The 26,925-nt window shown below is 48.6% G+C and overlaps 1 protein-coding gene across 2 annotated transcripts; it reads right to left on the reverse strand.

Annotated features, from left to right (window-relative positions):
- Positions 1-3,128: 3,128 nt before the first annotated feature.
- On the reverse strand, positions 3,129-26,668 carry Spint2 (serine peptidase inhibitor, Kunitz type 2). Of its 2 annotated transcripts, XM_057761773.1 has the most exons (7): positions 26,153-26,668; positions 9,610-9,780; positions 6,949-7,008; positions 5,927-5,980; positions 5,145-5,306; positions 4,899-4,937; positions 3,129-3,634 (listed from the first exon to the last, which is right to left on the reverse strand). In XM_057761773.1, the coding sequence occupies exons 1-7, from the start codon at positions 26,256-26,258 to the stop codon at positions 3,468-3,470; spliced, it is 759 nt and encodes a 252-aa protein (XP_057617756.1). In that variant the 5' UTR covers positions 26,259-26,668; the 3' UTR covers positions 3,129-3,467. The 2 variants fall into 2 exon arrangements, with proteins under 2 accessions (XP_057617756.1, XP_057617757.1); XM_057761774.1 differs by lacking the exon at positions 9,610-9,780 and having other exon boundaries at positions 26,153-26,662.
- Positions 26,669-26,925: the final 257 nt, after the last annotated feature.

Below are 26,925 nucleotides of genomic sequence, written 5' to 3' on the forward strand. Positions count from 1 at the left end.
CAGCAAATGTGATAAGGGGCCAAGCTGGGCCTTCTCCCAGCTGTCAGTTCAGGACTTATTTCACTCTGCTTCTAAGTTAACATCCTAGCTGTTACCACCTAGACTCGGGGTCAGAAACCAGACCCAGAGCACACGCATGCCATACAGTGGCTGTGACAGAAGAAGGACATAATGGGTGTGTAGCTCCGCGGCTGCCAACTGCTCAGCATTAACAAAGGGGTGTTATAGAGCTTGGAGAACCTTCAGATAGCTTTGTATCGGAGATCTCCCTTCCTCCCTAAAAACAGCTGCAAATACAGCCCTGAGCAATGACCTTCAGAGTGCTCAGAATCACCTGGTCTTAACCTTGAAGCCCTAGGGTCTTGGGTTCCTGGTACCAGGATATGCCAAGGATACAAGGTGGGTGGGTGCTCCCATTCCAGGGAACAGCTTAGCTAGCTTCCTCTTCTATCTTATGCAAGCACAATAGTTTTGCAAACTTATGGCGAGCAGGACCTTCAGGTTAGAGGTCCATGTGGGTGGGCTCTGCCAGCAGTCCAGTTCCCAGCCCTAAAACATGTGGACTTCTGAGTATGTGGCACCACTCAACATCTGATCAATCCAACCAAGAAAGAGGCCGTGGTCAACTCCTTCACCTCGTTTCATCTCCAGGCAAAGCAGTAAGGCACTGCCACCGCTCCACTGCACCACCTGAGCCTTAGGTCAGGGATGGGTTAGCACATCTTACAGACGAGATGTATCTAAGGCTCTACATCCACTGGACCCACAAAGATGGACTAGACTGACCGTGACCTTTAGTGTCACCGTCAATCACTCTAAGGGCCAAAATGGCAAATGCTCCAGTACCGTAAACAGACTTTTTTCTGTGGCCACCAACCACACAAATGTAAAATTGCAGGAAGACACACAGGGCATTTGGATCCAGAACCATTCATAAACTTGACGTGGCTCACTCTCTCTCTCTCTCTCTCTCTCTCTCTCTCTCTCTGTCTGTCTGTGTGTAGAAGTGCTGACTTCCTATCCTCCTAGAGGATCCATATGGGATGAGTCTGTGTCTAGCACTTGCATTAACAGCGTCAGGTCCCAGACAAAGCAGGGTTCAATGTTGGCAGTATTGTATTTTTTAAATTTAAGTTTTATGTGTATCGGTGTTCTGCTTGCATGTATGTCATCATGGGTGTGCCTTAGCCCCACAGACTGGAAGAGGGAAATGGAATAACAGATGGTTGAGAGTCACCATGTGGTTGCTGGGAACTGAAATCAGGTCCTTTGTAAGAGCCATCTTTCCTGCCCGAATGTTCTTATCTTTGAGATAGGGTCTCATTGTATAGCCCAGGTTGGCCTTGAACCTGCGATCCTCTTGCCTCTGCCACCACCTCCAGGCCAGACTCTTAAGAGAGTGTCCATATGCCAGGAAAGCAAGGACTGGCCAGGCAGTGGTGGTACACACCTTTAATCCCAGACAGAGGCAGGTGGATCTATCTCTGTGAGTTCGAGGCCAGCTTGGTCTACAGAGTGAGTTTCCGGACAGTCAGGCTACACAGAGAAACCCTGTCTCAAAAAAACCAAACAACTAAAAAAGCACAAGGACTGTGGTTACTTCCAGGATGGTGGCCCAAGAGATGCCAGTGTGCCACGAACATGCCTTAGGACCTGTGTGAAGATAAGGAGTTTCCTGAGAGTCCAGGTGGGGAAGGAAGCCCACAGGGAGGCAAGGTGGCAGGGCCAGGCAGGCCTTACTTGGAGGTCCTATTCAGCCAACTCTTTGCCACATCAACACGATGACCATAAAACATTTGACAGAACTCTGGCAAGACCTCCTGTGAGTTGCCCTGTTGACTACCTTCAAGGTAGAAGAATGCTGAGCCACAAGAGGGGAAATTACAGGTTCCCAGAGGGTGCTTTCCACCCAAGGACCTGAGTTTAATCCCCCAGACCCACCCACATGGGCAGGAGAACTGATTCCTGTCTTCCAATCTCTATACACAGTGACACACACACAAAGAAAGAAAACAATAGGATTATTACTGACCTAAAATAGTCTTTTTGTTTCTGCTTTTTGTTTTTTGAGACAGGGTTTGCTCTGGAGCTCTGGAGCTTATCCTGGAACTAGCTCTTGTAGACCAGGCTGGCCTCAAACTCACAGAGATCCGCCTGCCTCTGCCTCCCGATGGTGGGATTAAAGGCCTGCGCCACCAACCACCGCCCCGCGTGACCTAAAATAGTCTTAAAAATCCAAGACTAGACAGGTGTGGAGGCGCACACCTTTAATACCAGCACTCAGGAGGCAGAGGTAGGTGAATCCCCGAGTTTAAGGCAAGTGAGTTCCAGGACAGTTAAGACTGTTATACAGAGAAACCCTGTCTTAAAAAACCAAAAAGAACCAAGACCACTCCCATCTCAGAAGGGTCTTGACAGGCATCTTAGTCCAGCAGACCAACACCTTCCGAGGTAGTGCACTGGACTCCCAGCACCCACATGGTGGCTCACAATCATCTGTAACTCCAGTTTCAGGGGATCCAGCACCTTCTTCTGGCCTCCTTAGGTGCCAAGCATGTACATGGTACATAGACAAATATGCAGGCAAAACAGTTATACTCATAAAATGAAAATAAATCTTTTTTTTTTCCTTAATGGAGTTTCTATGTGTAGTCCTGGCTGTCCTAGAACACTCTGTAGACCATGCTGCCCTCGAACTCACAAAGATCCTTCTATCTTTGCCTTCTGAGTGGTGGGATAAAAGGTGTATACCACCACTGCCTGGTGAAAATAAATCTTAAAAATTTTTTTTTGAGGAGCTTGGGATGCAGCTCTGTCGGTAAAGGTCTTGCCCATCACTGAGGAACTCCTGGGTTCCATCCCCAGTACTGAATAGTCTAGGTGTAAGGACACATACCCGTAATGTTGGCACTTAGGAGCTGGCAGCAAGCTCACATCATCTCAGCTACATAACAGCGTAGGGTCAGCGTGGGACACACAGGACCCCGTATGGTATAAACAAGAAAAACATACTCTGTCTCTAAAACCAAACGGGAGCAAAGGCCTGTCGGCAGATGGCACATCAAGTCCCCAGATAGAATCTGGTCGTAGCAGTCACACAAAAAAAGAAACTACATAGTAAATTTTATTTTAAAAGGCCCATTTTATTAAACATATATTTTTTCTTTCAGAATCCCAATTTTAAAAAAAACTTAATCTACTTAAAAAAAAAACCACATAAATCAAAAAACAAAGAAAGCTACCAGAACAGAACTATTAGTGATGCTAAAGAAGGTAATGGGTGGAGAGGCAGAGGGAGCTTACTGAGAGGTCAGAAGTCAGGGGATCTAAGTAGCCACAGGACTGAGAAATGCCTCCCTGCCCTCCCTGCCATGGGGAAACAAAGACAAAATTTCCTAATGATATCACAGATTCAAGCAGTTGCTCTAATTTCCAAAGGCATGTCTGTTCTCCCAGAGTCGGGGCCTTTACAAGACATAGGTGTTCTTCACCAGCTGTTCCTTGTCATCCCCAGTGCTCCAGACAGTACGGAGAGCACGTTCCTGCTTCTTGCGTGCCATACGGATCAGGCAGACCACAGAGGCTCCCAGGAGGAGGATCAGGGCCATCAGGAACAGCCCCACCAGGACCACCGCTAGGAACAAGAGCGGACAGGTAAGGCGAGTAGGAACATGGACAGAGAGGGCCATGAGGGTAACCTAGAGTGTACAGTAGCCCAAGTGGACTCAGAAGAGGACCAGATACCGTCCTCAACCTGGGAATCTGGAGAGATCTGGCAGGTGGTCCCCTGCAATGCCACATGTATAGAATGGCTTTGTACGTTATAATTTTATGTTTATGTATGTGTATTTTGCCTACACGTATGTCTAGGCACCAAGTGCCTGAGAAGTCAAAAGAGAGCACTGGATTCCCTTAACTAGTGTGGCAAATGGTTGTGAGCCACCATCATGTGGGTGCTGTTAGGTTTGGAGGCAAGTGCCCCTGCCTGCTGACTTATCTCACCAGCCCTATTTTGGTTATCTGAGACAAGGTCTCAAGTGGTCTTTGAATTTCCTATATAGCTGAGTCTGGCCTTGAACCCCTGAAAGGCAACAGATGATCCCCTGCAGGTGAATCTTGACTGGTGAGGGTGTACCCATCAGTGCTGGGAGGGACCCCAGGGCTCCTAACTGCGGCTGCCTCACTGGTCAGTTAAGATGCTTCCTTTCTAGGTGGGGTTCCATCTCAGGCATGTGACTTCCTGTGACATTTACCTGGCTCCCCTCCTGCATTGGCTAGAGGACCTACCTACCTTCTTGGGGCAATCCCCTGCCTAACTCTACCCACAACCAGGCTTTAAGACCTGGGCACCTTTCCAGCCTAGCCCTGAGAACCAGATTCTACTTCCAGAACAAGGCAGACTTGTAGGCCAGGTCTTGGCTCCTTAACAGGGAAAAAGATCAAGAAAGAGGCCAAACCAGTTTGGCAGGTCCAGCACTGCTATACACATCCTCAGAAACAGAAGTGGGAGGTACAGGGTTTCCTCCCCAGGCTAGACTGCTTCCTGACAACCCTGATCACCTCTTCATGCCCCAGGGCCCTTAAGTCCCCTCCAAACCTGCAGTTACCCTCAGGCTGTGTGTGGACTCCAAAGGATAGGCCTGTCTGCCAGACACTCCCTGTGGCCCAAACAGGCAACCCAGGGATTCAGGCTCAGCCTCCACTTGTGTAGTGTTTACTCTAGGACAAATGCCCACAAATTCCAAGCTGCTTAGCCACTTTCATGTAGATACAGAACTCTGCCACAAGGATATTCCAGTGAGGAACACATTATAAACAAGGCAGAAAACACAGCTGGGCAGAGCCCAGTACGTCCAGGAAGGCCAGTGGCAGGGAGAGAAGGATAAGAGGTCTCTTACCTTTTGTTCCAGAGGTCAGAACAGGGTACATCTGTTTGCCTAAAGAGAACACAAAATGCTGAGGTCAGTCCATGCTTAGAGCTGGGACCAAAATGGGTCCCTTCAGCCTCCTGAACACTAGGGCTCTCCCCAGAAGCTCTGAAGGCTCTAAGGCCTAGACATTTTCAGAGTCCTCGTTTTGGGGAGAGGGACAGGGAAAGGGCCTATCAAGGGCCCGAGGTCCAGGAATGGGGTTGGAAGACTTGCCAGAGCAGCGCTGCATGCACGACTCCTGGGAGAGGTAGCTGTTCTTGTTGCCCCGGCACCCGCCATAGATGAAGCTTTCACAGGAATTCTTCTCAACATTATAGTACCAGCGAGGAAAGGCTGCACGGCAAGGCCCAGTGACAGCCTTCGGGACACAATATTCTGGAAGCAAGAGCAAGGGAGCCTTAGGAAGACAAATCAACTGGGCCAAGAGGAGCGAAGTCAAGCTTAGAATGCCTAGATGGTCAGCAGACCGAGCATGCCATCTGTGTGGTGAAATGCCTGTGGATCAGACACAGTCATTCTAGCCCGTAGATACCAATTTACATTTTCTCTTTCTGGTGAATGTGCACGCATGTGCGTGCGTGCGTGCGTGAATTTCAGTTGTATACACTGGGGGTGGGGAACTGGTTTCATTTTCAGGGACCTTGTAGACAATCATGACCATACTGTCTATAGTCCACACAGCCCCAGGTACCTTACATGTACTGGGTCGTCCCCTCCTCTGTCCTGGGACCTCCACTTTAACGTGGAAATTACGCACAGGGCGCAGCGCCTATCCACAGCCTCAGCTGTGGTTAGTTAGAGTCACGGTGCAGGTTAACCCTAGAAGCGCACAGCCCGCTGCCTTCACTCTGCCAGCGTATTGATTCCTGCCTGCCACCTGTCATCCCACTTCTAGCTTTATATTACAGCCACCTGGCAAGTGTGGCAGCCCTGCTTAGCAAGTTTCTTCTAGTCTCAATGCCAACCACATAAATACACAATTCTTTAAGTTATACCTTCAAAGTTGAAGATCTCGCCAGAGAGGTTCTCAGAATCCTGCTTTCTGGGAGCTGCAACAGAAAAGTCCGGTTAGGAGGGACACAGGACAATTGGCCTAACAGGGCTGACTGTAAAGGGCCCAGGGAGGGATCATAGGCAGTGTCACCATTAGAGGGAGGGACATATCCCTTGTTCCTGGTGTCTTCGGGAGCACAGGACACACTGAAGGAACACTAGAGATAGGTGGGACTCCTGCCACTTCAGTGGTTACTATGGGAACTAGCCATGTTCCTGAAGTGATCAAGAAAATAGCTCTGTTCACTTTCTGGGGAAATTTCCTTAAGAGAAAGGCTGAAAGGTAAGAGTTACCATGCAGGGTCCTAAGGTAGCCAACATGGGCCTGGAACAACTGGGAAGTGTTCTAGCCTAACCCCGGCTCCCTGTAAGTCAGGAGTCCCAGCAGCCACCAAACTCCCACATGCGCTCTGGTGTCAGACATGGAGGGCCAGAGCCCAGACTGTGGTGCAGGGGACTGTCCACTGGGGGCTGGGGAATTTTGTCCCCATCAGGGGTATACAGTCCGCCCCCGGCCCTGTGGAACGGCAGGTCTTGCAGGCCCTGCTGAGCCCCTGGCTGAGGCCTAACCCCAACGGTACAATCACTAATAGGGACCACTCACCCAGGCTCTTGCCGCAGAGTCCCTTAAGCATAAAAGAGGAGCCGGGTGGCTACTGCCAGCTCTACAAAGCAAACTAACACAAAGCTCTAGATGAAGGACAGCAGAAGAGAGAAGGGTGGGATGCTGAGGACAAAGGACTTCTAGCAGAGGAAGGGGGACAGCAACCCCAACGGGGAGCAGAGGACACAGCACAGCAGACAGCTGCTTAGAGGGGAGGCAGTGCCCTCTTGTTGTGGCCCAAGTACACAGTGCTGGTACACTGAGGCAGAGGCGGAAGCACATTACAATTCCCAGTTACAGGTGACCCTTCACAGTTACCATCTGGGCGGTCTTCATCCACCTGGGTCTTTATGAACCTACCACTCAGGACGGAAGAGTCAGCTCCATTTCTGTTCCTGGTCATACCATCAATGGTGTTCTCTGTGAGGGGACAAAGACCAGGAAAGAAAAGAACTTTCAAGTAGGTCCTATGTGCCACAACCAATCCTCATTTCTCCTTTCTGTGGGCCCCTGGGGAGTGAGGGCCACAAGCTCTGGCTACTTAGCAATGAGGACTCGGAACTGCCTGAGGAGTCAGCACACACTGAAGCAGAAGGACTTTACGTGGTCAGGGCTCCCAGGGCCACTTAAATTGTTGAACCCACGTTCTCTTTCTCAAAGTAGAGTTGGAGTTATGACACTTTTATTTTTTTATTTTTTTATTTTTTTTGGTTTTTCGAGACAGGGTTTCTCTGTGGTTTTGGAGCCTGTCCTGGAACTAGCTCTGTAGACCAGGCTGGTCTCGAACTCACAGAGATCCGCCTGCCTCTGCCTCCCAAGTGCTGGGATTAAAGGCGTGCGCCACCACCGCCCGGCCGAGTTATGACATTTTTAACATAGATCTTTAAAGTCCTCTTTTTAGTGATACTTTAGGAATGACTTTGTATGCATTATGCATGTGTGTGTCATGGTGCACATGTGGAGGTCAGAGGACAACTTTCAGGAGTCAGTTCTCTCCTTCCACCATGTTGGCATGTTGGTCCCTGGATCTAACCCAGGTCTTCAGGCCTTTACCCACTGAGCCATTTCACTGTCCCCATGTGAACACAGATCTTAAGCAAAGAGAGATTCATGGACATGCTTAGGGAAAGGGTAAGATATACCCATGAGTGGGTGTGCTTTTCTCAGAGAGAATTGCCTCTACATTTTTTTTTTTTTTTGACAGAAGACCTTGCTATATTGCCCAGGCTGGTCTCTTAACTCCTGGAGCCACCTGCCTCAGCCTCTCAATTTTGGGTAATACTGTGCTTGCATTAGATGTAAGTTTGTCTCCAGTACATATTGAGATAGTAGTGGAGATGCCTGGGACCGGCCTGGCCTGCTGTCATCCAGCAGTCACCTCATAACCCAGCTCCCCTCTATCTGCCTCCTACCTGTGCCCCTCATCAGGCCACTTTCTGGCAATTTGCTAGAAGGCTTGCCTCTGTAGACTGAAAGCAGGCACAGGGACAGTCTGGTCCCCTGGGAGGTTCTAGTTCCCATTACAAGTTAATAAATTGGCACACACCCTCAATAAAACTGGCAAAGAACTCCAGGGACTAGTGGTTTTGGCGGTTTTCGGCTTGCCTTACAGAGTCCTTCTCAGCACCAAGAGACATACAACCAAATGCCCACCAAGAACTGTGCGGACCCTTACATCCGGGGTCAGGTTCTGGACCGTGTCCAGGGAGACAGTGAGTGCCTTATGCCCACTGTTCCCTGCCCATGCTCACTTCAACTCTTTCTTTTTTTTTTTTAAATATTTATTTATTATGTGTACAACATTCCTTCCATGTGTGCCCGCAAGCCAGAAGGGGGCGCCAGGTCTCAGTAGAGATGGCTGTGAGCCACCATGTGGTTGCTGGGAATTGAACTCAGGACCTCTGGAAGAGCAGTCAGTGCTCTTAACCACTGAGCCATCTCTCCAGCCCCTCAACTCTCTTTCTAAGAGGATCACAGAACATCAAAAGGGAGCAAACAACATTCCCCAACTCTTCCCCTTCCACACGGGAGAGGAAACCACAGAAATGACATTTTTTTCACTCAGTTTCCAGATGAACCAGCTACCACCAAAAAGGTGACGAACTGGCCTGCACCATCTAAAATCACACTCTAGCTAGGCGTGGTGGCCAGTACCTATAAACTAAAGCACTTAAGAGGCAGAATCGGCAAGATCAGGAGTTTAAGACTTGCTTGGACGACACAGTAGAACTATATGTCAAAAGACCGAAGTCAGTTCCTGTCCCCCATCCCTCTAAATTCCCCGGACAAGCAAACTGCCCTTCTTCAGGCTCAGGCTTGTGCACTTCACCCAGTGCAGCAGACCTGAGGTCACTGCCCAAGGCTACCGCTGAGACCTCCACCCGACCTCAAGATGCCGATCTGATTCCTGAATGCATAGTTCAAAGCAAGAGAAGTCAGCAAGTGAGGAGACAGAAATCACAAACATCACTGCTTGAGGAGGCTGGCTGTGAGCACTGGGGCTCAACACAAAACCATCACAGCTTCGAGTCACCAGGCAAACCTGCACGCTAAGAAAGGCTGCACAAAATCTTTGTAGGCAGCTCAAGCCGAGACCTGGGAGCAGCAGGGAGAGCTCTCTGCTGGGCCTTCGGGTTTTATTTGAACTGTAAGGGCCTAGAGCCTAAGTAACGGCTGAGAGGAGGACGGATCTCAGGGAACACACCCACAGTGTTAACTTCTAACATGGCTTTGTGAGCTTTTCGGGTCACTTGTTTTAGAGGTAGAAAAAGAGCCCTTGTGCCCGAGAACAAGGGCCTGTAGGAGTGGATCGGGAGGTCGGGTGGTAGCTTGACTCTTTATGGTAAGAAGTAGTGCCTGCTGTAAAATCAGTAGGGCCACAGGACCACACATTGAGCCTGCTTTTGCTTTTGAATTCCACTCCATCCCAGGTTCTGGGCTGAGTGAAGACCCAGCAGACAGAAGATAACCACATCCCAATAATGAACTCTAAGCATCAAATTCACCAAACTCCAGTCTTACCAGTGACACCAGCACACTTCGCAAGACATTCCTCCTTGCTCTGGTAGTTATTGCCATTTCCTTCACAGCCTCCATACACAAATAGCTGGCAGGACCCATCAGTGACATTGTACCACCACCTGGGGATGGAAGCCCGGCATTTCCCCACTACCTTCGAAACTCCACAAGACTCTGAAACAAAGCAGAACCCATATGGGTTGATGGGGGCAATCCTTGCGTCAAAGGACACACACATAATCTATAGGAGGAAGTCCAGGGGTCTTCAAGATACTAAAAAGGAGAAGCAAAGTGTTCTGGGCCTGTCAGTTCCTCTTGACCTGGTTCCAAAGCCTGTGCTGATGCCATCTTCCTAATATGGAAAGAAGCAGGAAGCCTGGTAACAAAGTACCTGACACAGCTGTAGCGGCAGGTGGCTTCTGTCCTTGACTCCTTTCCTAACAGAGTTGCAGAGGTAAGGGCGTGGCTCAGCAGAGCACTTGCTGGATCCTAAATCCAGGCTCTAGATTCCATATACCCTCCCTCAAAGGCAATCAGTATACAAACATCCACACTCAAATCCAAGAAGCTCAGAGACAAGCTTGCTAGCTCTAGTTTCTCATCTCTAAAGGACAACCCAGCTCATGGAACTGGGTTCTAGGGAGTGCTAAGGTTTGCCCCCACTCCAATCAAAGGGGAAGATGTCAAGCACAGTATTGACAGTGACATTTGCAGTCACTGCTAGAGGCTGGTCAAGGGGCCACGAACAAGGCATAGGAATCGCTGGAGAATGGAAAGCCACCAGAACCCATTCACAGATCCCATGTCTTCCTCTGCAGTGGCACACTGTCCTCCCCACTCCGATCAGAGGCCAATCTGATCAACACCCAGGTGACAGCTCTCAAGCTCAACTGTCCCAGAGTACATGCTCACAGGCTGTCCTTGTTTCTCTCCAGTTTGTTCATGTCAAGTTTATTCCACCGCTGGAGAGAATCTTGGAAAATGCAGAGAGAAGACTTGTGTTTCCGCTGCATCTCTCAAACTGTTATGATGGGCACGGAACCAGATGTTCTCAGAACAATCTACAGACACAACATATTGCTACTGTGCAAAACAAAAACTTCCCCTTCAGCAACTCCCATACATGCCAATAAATCTCAACTAACTAGCAAAAAAGGACAATTCCGAGGCTAGTGAGATGGCTCAGTGGGTAAAAGCAGTTGCTGCACAAGGCTGGATGCAGTGGTACTCCATTCCCAGTCTCCTCAGGCACTGGCTTTCATGTGGGTGCTGGGCCTCATGCTGTGACTTGAACCATCTCCCCAGCAAAACTCACGGCAGGGCCGGGCGGTGGTGGCGCACGCCTTTAATCCCAGCACTCGGGAGGCAGAGGCAGGCGGGTCTCTGTGAGTTCGAGACCAGCCTGGTCTACAAGAGCTAGTTCCAGGACAGGCTCCAAAACCACAGAGAAACCCTGTCTCGAAAAAAAAAAAAAAAAAAAAAAAACTCACGGCAGGGGTCTGTAAGCCTAGCCACTTGCAACAAGGGCCAGAGGAATGGAAAATTTAATGCCAACCTGAGGAATTTAGTAAGATCCTGTCTCAAAATTTAACAAATAAAGGAAGAGCTGGTGACCTCACTTAGTGGTAACACACTTGCCTGGTAAGTCCAAGGCCCAAGGCTATCTCAGTAAGAAAAGAAAAAAAAAAAAAAACCCAGCTGGTATACACCTGCAACAGGTGCTTTTGACAGCATGCCAAAGGTAACAAAACACAGGATGGATCAACAATGCCCAGAGTAAACACAGTTTCAATCTGGCCCAACCTACACACTGCCAGGTGGGGGAGGCAACACTGCTAACAATAATACAAAATGACAAGGACCCACAGGACCCCGTCAGAATCCCATGCTGAAAACAGGAGGGACCCGGTGCTACAAATGTCTGGCTGAGCTGAGAGTACTGTTAGCCACCAACTGTGATTGTGTCGTTGCTTTATGTAGTTTTAGGTACAGTGTGCTGGTGCACACCTATAATCCCAACTCATGAGAGGTAGAGGCAGGAAGATCAGGAAATTAAAGCTAATTTCACTCAGCAACACAGTGAATTCAAGGTTAGCATGGCCACAGGAGACTGGAAACAACAAAACCCCAAAAACAAGAACACTGGCAAGATGGTTCAGCACTTGCAGCCAACTTTGTTCAATTGCTGGTACCTACAACATGGGGGAAGAAGAACCTACTCCTTGACCTCAAGTGCTATGGCATACTTCTGAGATGGTGCATGTGCACAAATACACACTAACTAGAAATTAAAAACAAAAGTAATCTTCACAATGAAACAGGATCACAAATAACACCCTTTGCTTCCAAACAAGGGCAATGAAGCTCAGAGGAGATCTAAATTCACACAGATCTGCTCAGAGCCCAGGTGCAGACAAGGGCTCCTCAGGGCAGTGGAGAGAAAAGCTGAACAGATATCAACAGGCAGCGGGAAAACAAAACAGAGCTACTTGGAAGTCAACATTCCTCTGGCCCTTTATCACAATCTGAGGGCTCACAGGGCAAATCCCTGCATCAGACGCCTCTGCTCTCAGCTACAGGGTCACCGACAGTGACATACCACGAGTGCTAGCCAAGGCTCACAGGATGTGGCTGACATAACTTCAGCAAGCTATTTCTTAATAAGGCTTTGATTCTTAAACCAACGAAAAGGCTAAAAAATGATATAGTTGTGTGTGGTGGCGCACACCTTTCGTTCCAGTACTCAGAAGGCAGAGGGAGGCAGACCTCTTGAATTTAAGGCCAGCCTGGTCTACACAGCCAGTGTCAGGCCAGCAGAGAGACCACGACTGTCTGAGTATCTGCAGGTAATCGTGAAAGGCGTGCCTCCTGTTCTATTTGTTGCTCTCTTTTCAGTACTGAGGAAAATCCCAGGGCCTAGACAAGCACTCTACCCACGAGCTACACTGTGGCTTCATGTTACTGGCACACTCACACATGCCAAGGCACAAATGTCTTTAGAACAGGGTCTTGACAAGTAGCCTAAGTTAGTCTCAGCTTCCCAAATGCTGAGATTACAGGCATATCCAACCTAGAATACAAAATTCTTCCTTTTCTTTTTTAAAATTTATTTATTTATTTATTGTGTATGAGTGAACTGTCTTCAGGGACACCAGAAGAGGAAATCAGATCCCATTATAGATGGTTGTGAACATGTGGGTGCTGGGAATTGAACTCAGGACCTCTGGAAGAACAGCCAGTGCTCTTAACTACTGAGTCATTTCTCCAGCCCACAAAATTATTTCTATTGCTTCCAAATCCGGTATGAAAACCAGGAAGGCTGGGCAGATGTGGTGGTTATCCATTCCTAATTCCAGGGTTTAGGAAGCAAGAGGCAAGGATCACCTCAGAATGGAGCCTAGTTTGGTCTACTGAAACTGAGTTCCAGACCAACCAGAAGAACAGAGTAAGACCCTGTCTGTCTGTCTTTTATACCTCCTAACCCTTCTCCCCATGAAAACCAGGAAGGAGCTGAAGGAAACAAACCCTAATTTGGCAGGCATTTAGAACATCAGCTGCTGTAAAATTACAGACTGGTGTCTGGGAATGTTGTCAAAAGGAAACTAGTTTCTGTGGTTTTCAGGTCACTAGTTTTATCCAAGACTATCTGCCCATGGCTTCGGTCTACTCTGTCAAATGGGAAGATCCCTTGTTACTTTTTTTTGAGACAGGGTCTCTGTGTAGGTCCCTACCTTCCTGGAACTCTATGTCTTGAACTCACAGACTCCTAAGAACTGAGAGCCACCAAGCACCACCTGCTGTCACTTTTTAACAAGGACACAAAGTTCATTGTGGTTTACAGGCTTCAAAAGACAGACCTAATATTTTTACAAATAAGCAGCTGTGCTTACTGCAATGGAAGTTACTTTCGGAATATACCAAATAAGCTGAGCAGTACAGACAAGACTAACACCGGTGCATCACTTCTAAGCTTTCTCACTCTGTGGCTCTGGAGACTGAACCTGGGGCCTCATATGTGGCAGGCTAGCACTCTACCAGAGGTATGATCCCAACCCCTTCTCATCTTCCCATCTGTTCTTTCCCAATGAAGTAACAACTATCTAGATCTTGGTGGGCTTTTTTTTTTTTTTTTTTTTTTTTTTAATGAAACAGGGTTTTATGTAACCAAAGTTGGTCTTGAACTTGCTCTATGTAGCTGTGAATGGCTTGGAAGAGTGATGATCCCCTTGCTGCCTTCCCCTCCCACAATGCTGGGATTCATCACTATTCCCAGTTCTTTTTCAAGGCACCATCTCACACAGTAGCCCAGGCTGCCTCCCGAGTGCTGGGATTAAAGGTATGAGCCACCATCACCCAGCTCAAATTTAAAACACAAAATAATTAATTTCTTAGGATTCTACTATTTGACCCCATTTTGACAGTTCCTACCCAGTTAAGCTTTTTCTCAAAACAAACAGAAATTTTCAAAACAGACTCTCAGCCAATGGACAGATTACAGGTGTGCACGACTACACTCCATAATATGAGAATCGAAGGGCACTTTAAACTGAAGTGCAAGATCTGCCCAGCTCTATAGACAGCCAGAAAGCCCCAACCTTCTGGAGCTCTGTTCTGCTCAGAGCAAAGATGAATATACATTTCTTGTTAGGGTTCACTGGCAAAAAACACAGGGAATAACTGCCTTGGGTTGGTGTGGGGTCATGAAAAGTAATCATATACCTGTGATCTTTAATGTCTGTTAAAGTGCCATAATTGTAATCCCATAATTTAGAAGACAGGAAGTTAATCTGTGTTACACAGAGAGAACCTGTCTCAAAATAAAACAAACTATCAAAACAAATAATTTGGTTACAGATGTACAAACAGATATTTACGTAGCATGTTCCATTTTGTGTGAGATAGGGTCTTCCGAGCAGCCCATTGTTGATCCTGGCCTTGCTATGCAGTACAGGCTGACCTGGACTCAGAGCTTACCCTGCTTCTGTCTCCCAAAGCTGTGCTGGCACCACCAGCTACATCTTGTTCAATACTGAGAACTCAAGTGCATTTCTTCCCCCACAACAGAGCTCCTGGTATTCTTATCACACGGACAGGACCTTCGGTCAGCTCTTCTGGATCTAGAACCACTTCTAACGTTTTAGCCTTTTCTCCTGCAGTGTTCAGGCCTGATTTGAGGACGGGCATGGTAGTGCACACTCTTAGTCCTCGGACCTAGTACCCAGCACTCGGAAGTCAAAGGCAGGGGGAATCTCTGTTGAGTTCCAGGCCAGCCTCGACTGCACAGTGAATTTCAAAACCGCCAGGGATACACAGCGAAACTGTATCTAAAAAAAATAAAAGCTCGCACTCTGCGTTTGCTTTACTCTACAAACACATCTGCTGCCTTCACTCCCCCTGGGGCCCCACAGAAGTACAAGTAGCACCACCATCCTAGTTCTGGGAAGCCTTTGCAAGCTCTGAGGTGTGGCACCAGCCTCTAATGGGGGCAGTGTCAACATGGCCAGTTCTTCCACCAGTGTGGAACTTCACTTCCAGGGTGACTACTTTCTCCCGGCTACACTGCTTTTTCTGCAGTTCCCTCTATTGCTCATTCATGTAAACTGTACCACAGGTTATCACAGGGATGAGGTGGCAGTACAAGTCACATGCTCTGCTGTGCATATTAATATTAGCCAAATGGGGAATGCCGAAAGGCCAGACAACATCAGCAACTCCTCAGGCACCAGTTAACTCGTACAGCCATCTCAGCAGCTGAGCCAGCAGCTGGGCCTGCTCTCCAACCCCAGAACCCTACTGTGGACACTCAGATTACCAAGTAAAACTGGTAACGAAAATTTGGGCATGTGGAAATCTGCCTTTACCACAGGCTTTGTGGATTCCACGGTCTCTGGTAATTCCATCCCAACACACAGAAGCGGTCGGTCAGAGACGATGCATAAGCAGGTGGCTGTGCTACACCGATGTTGTTCATGTACATCAAAACCTAATTTCATATCATTTCTAAATCTCGACAGTGTTCCCTGGATTTCATTCAACTATTTAAAAACAAACTGCTGGGTGTGGAGGCACACACCTGTAAACACAGCAATTGGGGGTGGAGGCTGGCATTTTTACAAGGTGCAATTTAGAGCTGGGAAGACTGGTGACGTGTTCAGTGGGCACTGGCCTTTAAAGCTAAGGACCCGAGTTTGACCCCTAGATCCCACAGTGGAAGGAAGCAACCAACATGTACACCATCATACACACATAAATATGATAATGAATAAAAATGAAAAAAGATAACACCTGCCACTTCCCCCTTTGCAGAGTGTTTAGAGACTGCTATTCACCACCACGACATACAACTTGAGAAGTGAGAACCCAGAGTTCAGACTTTGAAGGTTCACATCCCTCACCACACACATTCCTCAGTTTATCCTCTGCCAAAAAGCCTAGGCAGTATAGAAAGCACCTCTGCTCTTCTCATTAAAGCCACCTAGAACTCTTAAGGGTAAGGACCAAAGGGAATCAGATTGTGAGCTATGAAGATCTTCAGGTGGTGTGAAGCCCACAAGCCACACACGTAGGAAAAACAGACAGATGGCGCAGTTTTAACCCCAGCACTCAGGAGGCAGAAGCAAGCGGATCTCTGTGAGTTCCAGCCCAGCCAGGGCTATAGAGACCGACCCTGTCTAAAAAAGAAAGTAGGAGTAAAAAAGGAAGAGGAACAAGGAAGGAAAGTGGAGGGGAGATGAGAGAGAAGGAAAAGAGACTACACAGAGCAGGGCCAGCTGTTCCCACACCCACAGAGAGCTCATGCTCACACATTACAGCAGCTGAAAAGTTCCACTAACACATCTGTTTGTGCCAGTAAAACAACCAAGACACCCAGAGAAGGGAATACTCTGAGCTGTTAAAAGCAGACATGTGTGCGCCAGGGTAGAAAAATGTTCAAGACAGGAATGGACGGCAGAATATTTTAAGTTAGAGTTTAACAAATGTAGCCCTGGCTGGCCTGGAACTACATAGACCAGGCTGACCTCAAATTCAGAGATCCGCCTGCCTCTGCCTCCTGAGTGCTGGGATTAGGGGATGTTCATCACCACACTCAAATATTATTATGATTTAAACTTTCCCTTTCTAATTTAGAAACATACGATACCATGAATAAAAGGGGCACAGTGCTGTACACCTTTAATTCCAGTGCTCAGGAGGCAGAGTTCCCGGTCAGCCAGGGCTACATAGAGAACAACAAAGGAAGGAAAGAAGGGCAGGAAGGAGAAAGGGAAGAAGAGGGGAGGGGAGAGGGCAAGGGTAAGGGACACAGCTCTTCCTCACACTTCTCTCACTTATTTTGCAGTACTGGAAATACAATCCAGGTTTTTCTGTACACTAGGCAAGCTTCACCCCCAGCTCTCAATTTTATGAGCAGTCCTAGGTTCACATATCAGATGGAGGTGTGGAGACTCCCAGCTACTGAGACCCTGCACACAGGGGCCTGTCATCTGCACCAAAAGCCTCTGGTGGTCTCATCTTCTGAAGGCATTACTTTTGCTTTGTTCTGTTTTTCTGGGCTTCTGTGTAGCCCTGGCTTTCCTGGAACTCACAGAGATCCATCTGCCTCTGCCTCCCCAAGTGCTGGGATAAAAGGTGTGCGGCTTTTTGCTTTCTTAAATCTTTTTGTTAGAAATTCATTTATAAGCCAGGCAGTGGTGGTAGTGATAGCGCATGCTTTTAGTCTCAGCATTTAGGAGGCAGGGGCAGGCAGATTTATGAGTTTGAGGCCAGCCTGGTCTACAGAGTGAGTTCCAGGACAGCCAGGGCTAAGAGAAACCCTGTCTCAAAAAACAAAACAAGAAAAGAAAGAAATTAACTTATGAAGCCAGGTGGTGGTGGCACACGCCTTTAGTCCCAGCACTCGGGAGACAGAGAAGGCAGCTCTCTGTGAGTTCGAGGCCAACCTGGTCTACAAGAGCTAGTTTCCAGGCAGGCTCCAAAGCTACAGAGAAATCCTATCTCGAAAAGAGAGAGATTGATTTATGAGCTAGAAATAGTGGCTAAAAACCAAGCACAGATACAATGAGACAGTGCACACACACACACACCCCTCTCTCATTTCCTCACGCTCCACTAATTTACACCAGCTGCGGTCCTACTGTCCACACTCAGCTCTCAGCACTCCTCCACACTAGAGAGCAGAGACCTTATCTGAGAAATACTTGCTGGGATGTAGTGTAGTCATAGAACAGAGTTCCTGTTTAGCGTGTGCAGGGGTTCAAATCCCAGCCCACAGAAGAGGTTATTTAGGGGTAAGGTGGCTTCATGGCAGAGCAGAGCTCCCTGAGTATTAGGAGCAACTGTAAAACAAGTGTTTGGGGAACAGATACTAAATGGAAGATGAACATTCAACTTACTATGTGAATCTAGATGCTTGTCAGAATGAAAAGGAGTTTTTCTCCCTGTTTTTCTTTGACTTGCTGAGATAGTCTCTCCCTGGCTTGTGTCAAACTTGACATCCTTCTACCTTAGCCTCCTGAGTGCTGGAATCACACATCAAAGCCACCATTCCCAGCAAGGATGCTCTTAAAGACTGTCCTGGGGGGGGGGGGAGTGTGAATTATCCCCATAAGTTGGGCCCACCAGTGCTTGCCCTCATCGCAATTAGGCCAATGCCCTAAGACTTACATGGATAGTGGGTGGGACAGGGGGAAGCCCTATACAAGGAAAATTATTATAATCACACCCCAAATTCAAAGGGCTTATTATAAGCCATATGAGGTACAAAGGAAATGGCCAAAGGGAGTGACACGGTAGGAATCATCAGCAGAAGTACGTAATCCGGATTGCAGAATACCTGGAGTTGGGAAGGAAGGTGCTCTGGTAAAGTACTAGTAGCACACTCATCATGGCGAGCTTCCTGGCAGCTTCACTAACCTTGCCGCGGGTGGCTGTGAGATGATTCTGTGGGTGAGGGTACTTACCACCAAGCCTGACGACTAGAGACTGAGAACCATGTTGGAAGAAAGGTACTGACTCCTACAGGTTGTCTCCTGGCATGCATGCAAATGTGAGCACAGGCACACCCACATCCAAAAAAATTTCAAAAATTTAATGAGGGGCTGGAGAGAGAGCTCAGTGGTCAAGAGCACTGGTTGCTTTTCCCTAGGACCAAATTCTGATTCTCAGTACCCACATGATAGCTCATAACCATCTGTAACTCCAGTTCCAGAGGATCAGATACCACCTGCTAGCCTCAACAGCACACACCTGCACAGACCTGCATGCAGGCAAAACACCCATCCAAATACACTAGATAAAAACGTAAAAGTTTAAGTCTAATGGAAGAACGAACTTCTAAAGCAGCACTTACATTGAATGCAGGCCTCATACTTGTCAGGCAAGGGCTCCACCACTGAGTCACACCCCAGCTCTTATTAGGCTCTATTTGAGGAAAGGCCTCGTGAAGCTGTCCAGATTGGCCTCAAGCTACTCTGCAGCCAAAGCTTTAGAGCTTTCGATTCTTCTGCCTCTGTCTGCCTGGTAGCTGGGGTTACAGCCCTGCACCATCAGGCCTGGAGAACAAGTCCACCTTCTCTGGCTGAAGCCTGGCCAGACAGCAGCATGAGCCTAGACTGCAATGACGCGGCCGAGGCAAAAGAGCTGCTTCACCTTACTAGTTCAAAGCCAGCACGGGCAACACGGTGAAACGTGAGACCAAAACCCAACCCCAGGTTTTAAAAGCTCTAAGTATAAAACAGAGGCCTGCCTATGAAAGCGCCCCGTCCTCTGTGTTGCTGTGGACACTGTAAATGTCACTAGTAGGGCCTGTCTGTGTGACTGACACTGGTTTTGGACCTAGTAGGTATCAGTGTTTCTTGGCAAGTTTATTTGCAAGCACTGGCCTGTGACTTTCCTTCAGACTTAGTTTCTAGCTGTGGAACACCATTAATCTTTCATTCCTTGATTTGAGACTAGGTCTCATGTAATGCAGGCTAGCCTTGAGGTCAACTGCTGTGTAGTAGAGGATAACCGTCAGTTCTTTCTGCTCTCCCACCCTCACTGCCCAGAGTGCTGGAATTACAGACTAGAGCGCCACAGAGCTGGTTTATAGGCATTAAGGATGATGGAACCAGGGCTTCAAGCATTTGAGGCAAGCACCCTACAAACTGAGCTGCACCCACCCCCCAGCCCCACACCATTAATCTCGAGGCTATCTTGACAAAGTAGAAAGTCAGTTAGCTTCCTCTTCATAGACCCTCAAGATGCATCCTGCTGCCTTGCTCATTCACTGCAGCAAAGCAAAGCAAAGCGAGGCTCTCCTGATACAGCATGGAGAACTCAGGTTCAAGGATTTAGTTATAAATGCTTAAAATAAGCCAGGTGCAGCAGTGAGAGTTTGGAACACTCGGGGGCCAAGGCAGGACTCCTGCTATTTGGTAATAAATAAATAAGGAGTAGTCACTCTGTGAAGACAGGACTAACCACATTGACACTGCAGAAATGAGAATGAAGAGCAGCCGCTGACAGGGAAAGATAAGGCAAAACAGCCTCAGGTCAAACAGGACAAGGCCATAGGTAGCACCACTGTCCCCTTGGATTTCTTATGTGACAACAGCAATGTCTCCAGTGGCCTGGTCCCTCCTCTGCACCAGGACACTTTGGAACTGGAGTGCAGCTAAGGAGTCAGGAGGCAGAGAGCGGGGAGCTGCAGAAGAAACCTAGACTTCAGCTACTGTCTGGACACCTGGTGTGCTTTTCCCTTAAAAAAAAAAAAAAAAAAAAAAAAAAACAGAAAACATTTTCTGTAGTGGTTGTGTGACCTCTGTCTGACCCTTCTGCCTCTGTTTCCTGAGACAGAGCACAGGTCTGTATCACCACACTGGCTAGGTAAAAAGACTTTCAACAGTTTTCAGGAAAACAAGAGATACTGGACAAGACGATGCTTAGGGTTGTTTTGCTAAAGACATTATTGTCTATTGAGACTCAGCGTATATCAGGCTAGCCTGGTACTCCATGTAGTCGAGGATAACCTTCTTGAACTGATGTGCCTTTACCATGCCTGGCCTTGTGCTGTTTTGTTTGATCCTCTTGCCTCAGTCTCCCGAAAACAGTGTTTTAATCCTGAAGTTCTGAGGTTGACACGTACTTTATACTCATTCTTTTTTCTATGTAGCCTTGGCAGAGCAAGCAGGCCTCCAGGTCTCAGAGTTACCTGCCTCTGCCTCCTAAGTGCTGAGAGTAAAGGCGTGTGCCATGGCACCTGGCTCCTTGCCTTACCATAAAATATAAAGCTGCTTATTTTTAGTTAGCTTCTATTTCCAGTACAAACCCTACTAACTACTCATCTCCCCAGGGTCTTGGTGTCAGGAATGTGCCATAATTAGGAGTAATTCAGAAGTTTTAAAATAATCCCTCAGTAGTTATGAGAAAAGGACATTTATAATGACAAATTCAACTTAAATTACAAGGGCTATAAAATTTTGGTGTTGTGGATATGAGATTTTGACCTTTTAGATCTATTTAGCTGTAAAGGTTTACATTTCATAAACGATAGTCCAATGTAAACAACCACTCATACCCACACTGTTACTTCATATTCATCATTGAGACGGACTAGGAATTCTGCCCTTTACTTTCATCCATATCCCAACAGAAAAACTTGCACGGAAATAAATCATCTCTTTCCTCGATGAAGCACATACCTAAGTTTCTGTGTGTGCATTACGCTTGTGTGTAGCAGCCAGAGCTCAAGCAGATGAGCTCCTTAACTGCCTTCAATTTTTTTTTTTGGGGGGGGGAAGACTATCTAGCTCTGATCTGCCAGGAACTGCGTGTGTAGGTGAGGCTGGCCTTAAGCTCAGAGATCCAGCTGCTTCTGCTTCCCAGTGTAGGGATTAGAAGTATAGATCACCACGCTCAGCTCTTCCACCTTATATCCTGAGACAGAGTCTCTCACTAACTCACCTAGTCTGGCTGCTTTGCCAGTGCTCGGACCACAGGTTGACGCTACAATACCTGGCTTCTTACATGCGTGCTGGGGACAGCAAGCTCTTTACTGACTCAGCTGTCTCCTAGTCTGTTTTGGTCAGTGTTCTATTTGAAAAGCTACACTGGTGTCTGGCATTTAGTTGGTACTTAGCAAGTATATGTTGGTTAAATTAATAAGTGTTTCAAAGAGCCTCGTCCACTGGCAGGACAACCACCTCTTCAATGTGTCCAGCTGATACCAAGTCCAGATGCTCTTCAGCTCCTAAGCTGGTATGCTGAGCATCAGGGTCAGAACCATACATGTAAGCAAGGAAAGGAAAGAACCAGGGACTAATGGCATGCTCCAGGGCCTGGTGGAAAGCATGCCTTGCAGTTTAGGTGCTGGAAGCCATAACTAACCCAGGAGGCTAATGGAAACCAATGCTTGCTTGAAAGTCAGCGGAGGCTTTGGAATGAACATTGCTGGGCTCAGCTCCAATGGAAATTCCCAAGAACCATCAACAAAGAAGCCAGATCAAACAACCATTAACAGCTGATGCCCGAGTTGCAGCTAACAGTTACTGGCAACAAGAACTGAACATAAGTGATGGCTCTAAAAGGAATTTCCAACTTGGGAAAACTGTTATCTGACCTTGTAAGAATGATCAAAATTATATTACTTCAGTAAAGGTAGGTGGCACAAGTTTGTAATCCCAGCTATTCAGGAGGCTGAGGTAAAAGATTCCAAGCGCAAGGTTCACTTTGGCTACAGAATAATTCAGGGCCAACCCAGGCAACTTGGAGTCTGCCTCAAATAAAAAAGCAGCCAGGCATAACGACACATAGTTATAATCCCAACACTTGAAAAGCTGAGGCAGAACATCAGTTCAAGGTCACCTCAGCTATGTATGCGAGGCCAACCTAGGCCATATAAGACACAGCTTCAAAATAACAAACAGAAATATAAAAACTACACAAAGTGCTTGCCTGGCATAGGTGAGACCATAGTTAAACCGCCCTTTAAAAAAAAAAAAAATTGCCGGGCGGTGGTGGCGCACGCCTTTAATCCCAGCACTCGGGAGGCAGAGGCAGGCGGATCTTTGTGAGTTCGAGACCAGCCTGGTCTACAAGAGCTAGTTCCAGGACAGGCTCCAAAACCACAGAGAAACCTTGTCTCGAAAAACCAAAAAAAAAAAAAAAAAAAAAAAAAAAAAAAAAAAAAAATTCAGGGCCCATTAAGTATCAGCATTATTAACTAAGGCCTAAGGAAGAAAGCATTTGGTAAAGCGGCTTCTCCTTTTTTTGGAAGTAGCATGCTCCTCAATAACCCTCAGGGGTAACTACTTCCTTTACTAAAGAGAGTGCAGTCCTGAGATGCAGCCACACCCCAAGGCATACAGAGCAGTCAGGTAACTGAAGGGAAGAAGCTATCAGACCTGGAAGTGTCCTATTTCACAAAGGTTCCTGGCTTTGGCCCATGGGTGCTATTGGAAACACAGGCCTGTATTTGGCTCAGGTCCTATCAGACCATCATACTTACAGGCAATGCCCCCAAGTAAAGATGTTAACATTAGAAATCATACAATGATCTTTGGTTGTGAAGGCCTCCTCTGTCTCCATGGCAGACTGAGACTGCTCCTGAATGCTGGACAGAAACACCAGATGCAGAATCGGCTTCCTCCTGCCCGTCTAAGTCACCAACTTTTGCAAGGGCAGATCAGAGAACGTCAATCATGCCCATACACTGATCTCCACGATCTCCACGCACAGCCCTCAACAGCCTGCTCAGTCCCTACCTCCATCCAACTCCTGTACCCTTTCATTTCCTAGTCTCTTTCCTGAACCCAGTTGATTGTGGTGGTGCATACTTTTAATCCCAGCAGAAGTAGGTAGATCTGAGTTCTTGGTCAGCCTGGTCTACAGAGTGAGTTCAGACAGACAGTCAGGAATACATGGAGAACCCCAAATTCAAGACAAACAGAATAAATTTAATTTAAAAAGTATTTTATATGTATCAGCATTTTGCCTGCATGCATATCTATGCACCACGTGCACGCCTGAAGCCTGAGGAAATCAAAAGAGGGCATCAGAGCTGGGGTTATGAATGGCTGACCGTCATGTGGTTACTGGGAACTCAACTGATCCTCTACAAGAACACCAAGCCGTCGCTCCACCCCCCTTTGAGCCTTCAGGATACTGTTCTCTAATCAGAATCTAGCCCTGCTTCCAGACCATTCTCTCTCCACGCTCCCAAACCTCTTGTGGCAAAAAATATCTGTCATCAGAGTAGAAGGCGGTGCCATCTGCTGACCCAGGTCCTCCCTTCTCCATAATCCTTCCCTGGGGCTCACTGTCTCAGGTGGTTCTGACTTGTAGGGGATTTCCAGCCACACAAAGGAGCCTTGTCCTGTCTGTCCTCCAAGGACCCAGTCCTCCACACCACTCTCTAATGCTAACATATGTTTCTTCAGAACCTCAGTTTTAACACCTATTCCAACTAGCTTTCTAGGTCTTTCCTTCCAGAACCTCAACTCTTGACAACCTGTTTGCCCTACCGACCACCTGTCCACTGTCCCTCAGCGTAGATAAAATTCTATGAACAGCCTTTTATAATCACTCCTGTCCACGTCCCTCCACTCCCCTTTGTCTCAATATGCCAGAGAAACCCCTCACCTGAGTACAGGATTTTGCTTGCTGAGAAAAAACAAAGCAAACAGAAGGGACCTCCCACCCCCCCACACACAATCAGAACTGCCTGCTGCCTCAGATCAAGCTGTTGAAAGCTTTCAAACAAACAGCACTTGAGATAAGTGAGGGCAGTAGTTCACCCGGCCACACAGTCGTACTTCAGAAAGGTCAGCAGGTCTAGCCAGCTGCGGCAGTCAGGCCAATGGGAACAGGAAAGGACCATTCAGCAGGACACGGCCTCATCAGTTACCACACTGTAACCTTCCGAAGGCCTGTGGAGGCACCACCACCTCAGGCTGGCTCCAGGCTTAGAGGACATGCAGAAATATAGACAAGGTGTATAACCATAACCAGATGTAATCTTGGGCCAGGCACCTACAGGTACAAGAAGACAGTAATGCCTTCATTCGAAAAGGCCTGATCAGCAGCTGTGTCCAGACTCTGCATCTAGAGCTCTGACTCTCCACGCTGGCCCTAGTCATTCCCAACTTTTTTTTTCCAGTTCTCGACACAGAAATAAACCATTCCTCAGAAGGTACCACAAGGAATAGCCAGACTGCCACACTTCCTGCTTTCTCTTTTATTCGATATGTTGACCAGAAGACCTTGGGCCACATGATTGCTGTCCACTTCTCCCTCGCTCTTCCTCTTCCTCACTTCTGATCCAGCCTTAGGGACAGTCTTTGATCACAGCCAAGTTTACTCTGGACCAAGGTTTTTTCCTTTTCCTTTCTTTCTTTTTTCTTTCTTAGTTTTTTGAGACAGGATTTCTCTGTAGCTTTGGAGCCTGTCCTGGAACTAGCTCTCGTAGACCAGGTTGGTCTCAAACTCACAGAGACCCGTCTGTCTCTGCCTCCTGAGTACTGGGATTAAAGGCGAGTGCCACCATCACCCAGCCAAGGTTTTTGTTTTCCACTACTCCCATAGGACATTGGTCCCAAGGTGTTGGTACAGTTGCCACCTCCTCATTCTTCCAGTTAGGACGCAGACACCTTCCTAGCTAGATGCCCCTCGCCTTCTATCACCTGTTCCCACCGGTCTGTAATTGCCGCTCGGTCATTTAATCTTTGGCAAGTACTCAGCATTTCAGGGTTTGCTCGCGGTCTCTCCCACTGGAATCCAAGCTCTGTGAATTAATCTGTTGTCTGAATCAACTCGTATCACAAGGGCTAGCACTGCCTCCTCACCAACACTCTGCCGGCCCTCAACGAGTTTACTGAATCAATGAATTATTCCAACAGAGATCCTTTCAAAGCTGGCTATGCTTGTCTGACGCAGTTAAAGCACTAACACTCGAAGAGGCCAACCCCAGCTGCTGAATGCCAATATCAACACTCTCGTACCAACCGGGTGCTCCTGCCCTGGCTGGCACCTTGGCAAAGCTCCTCCCTTCTGTCACTGCTTCTTTTCTTCGGACATCACTCGGAAGGCTGTTGCCCTACACCCTTACAACAGGTGTCCTGGGAGAGGCTTCCCTGTACCCAAAGCCGCCAACAGGTCAGCCAAACAAACCCCACTCTCTGAGGTCTAGTTGTCGTCTCCCCCCCTCCCCCCCGCCCCGTGGACTTTCTTTGGCCCTCGAATTTCCGCTTCGTTGAGCTTCTCATCCACTTCCTGCCCCAGGAGAGACCAGTGCCACGCCTTTCTGGATCGCCTTTCTGGATGGCCTTCCTGGATCAATACCCCTTCCCAAGGGACACTTTGCGTTACCCTTACACCTCCGTGCTCGCTGTTCGCTCCGACCTGTCCCCAGCCTTTCCACCCCTCCGAGACCCGCAGGTCTGGCTGCTCCCCCCGCACACCGTCCCCGTCCCCCAGGAGCCTGCGATTCCTTGGCGCCAGGTCCCCGCTTGATCCCGCGCAGCCGCGATCTCCTCCACCCCCTCCTCCGGGATCCCCGACAGGCCCTCACCGTGAAAGTCCAGGTCTCTGCCGGCCGCCTCGGCCCCGGAGAGGAGCAGCGAAGCTAAGAGGGCGAGGAGCGCCCGGCCCCGCCGCTGCCCACACAGCTGCGCCATGACCTGCTGTCCGCGCCGCGCGCCAGGCCTCGAGCCACCGACCGTTTAGGGGATTCTCACCAGCAGGTGCGGGAAGCCCTCGGCCGCGCACGCGCTCTGGAGGCCCGCGAGCTCAGGTGCGGCTGCGCCCGCAGGGGTGGGGGGGGGCAGACTGCGAGGCGCCCGGCTCCCAGGAAGCTCCCTTTTCCGGGATTTTGGCGCGTACAACGCCTTAGTCGGCTCCCAACACGCCCCTGGACGCCCCGCGACACTCGGCGACTCTCCCCCCGACTTAGGGCTCCACACAACCAGGCGCCCGGGGGTCGCTACTGAGAATGGCGGACGCTGAGAAGTTAGGGACCGTGGAGCCCAGGCCGGGGGTGGAGCGCACCTGGCGGGGCGGGGCCGAGCGGACTCGGCGCAGGCGCGGAGGGCGGGCACCTGCGCCTCCGCTCTCTCCCTCCTTTACCTGGGACCGCCCCCCGGCTCCTGGAAGGGGCGTGGCTAGTCTTGGCCCCGCCCCAACCGGGCCTAGCTGGAGGAGCGGTGCTGCGGGGCGTGGGTTTTGTCCACGAGCCCATTGTGCCTTCGCTCGCTCTTGCGCTGGGACTAGGGCAAGTGACACATATTTTTGGGGAAAATAGGTTTTCTGCCCGCCTTGCTTTCGCCTTCCTTAGGGGTTAGGGAT

This window comes from Chionomys nivalis, chromosome 2 (assembly GCF_950005125.1).
Source record: "Chionomys nivalis chromosome 2, mChiNiv1.1, whole genome shotgun sequence".
Classification (NCBI taxonomy): domain Eukaryota; kingdom Metazoa; phylum Chordata; class Mammalia; order Rodentia; family Cricetidae; genus Chionomys; species Chionomys nivalis.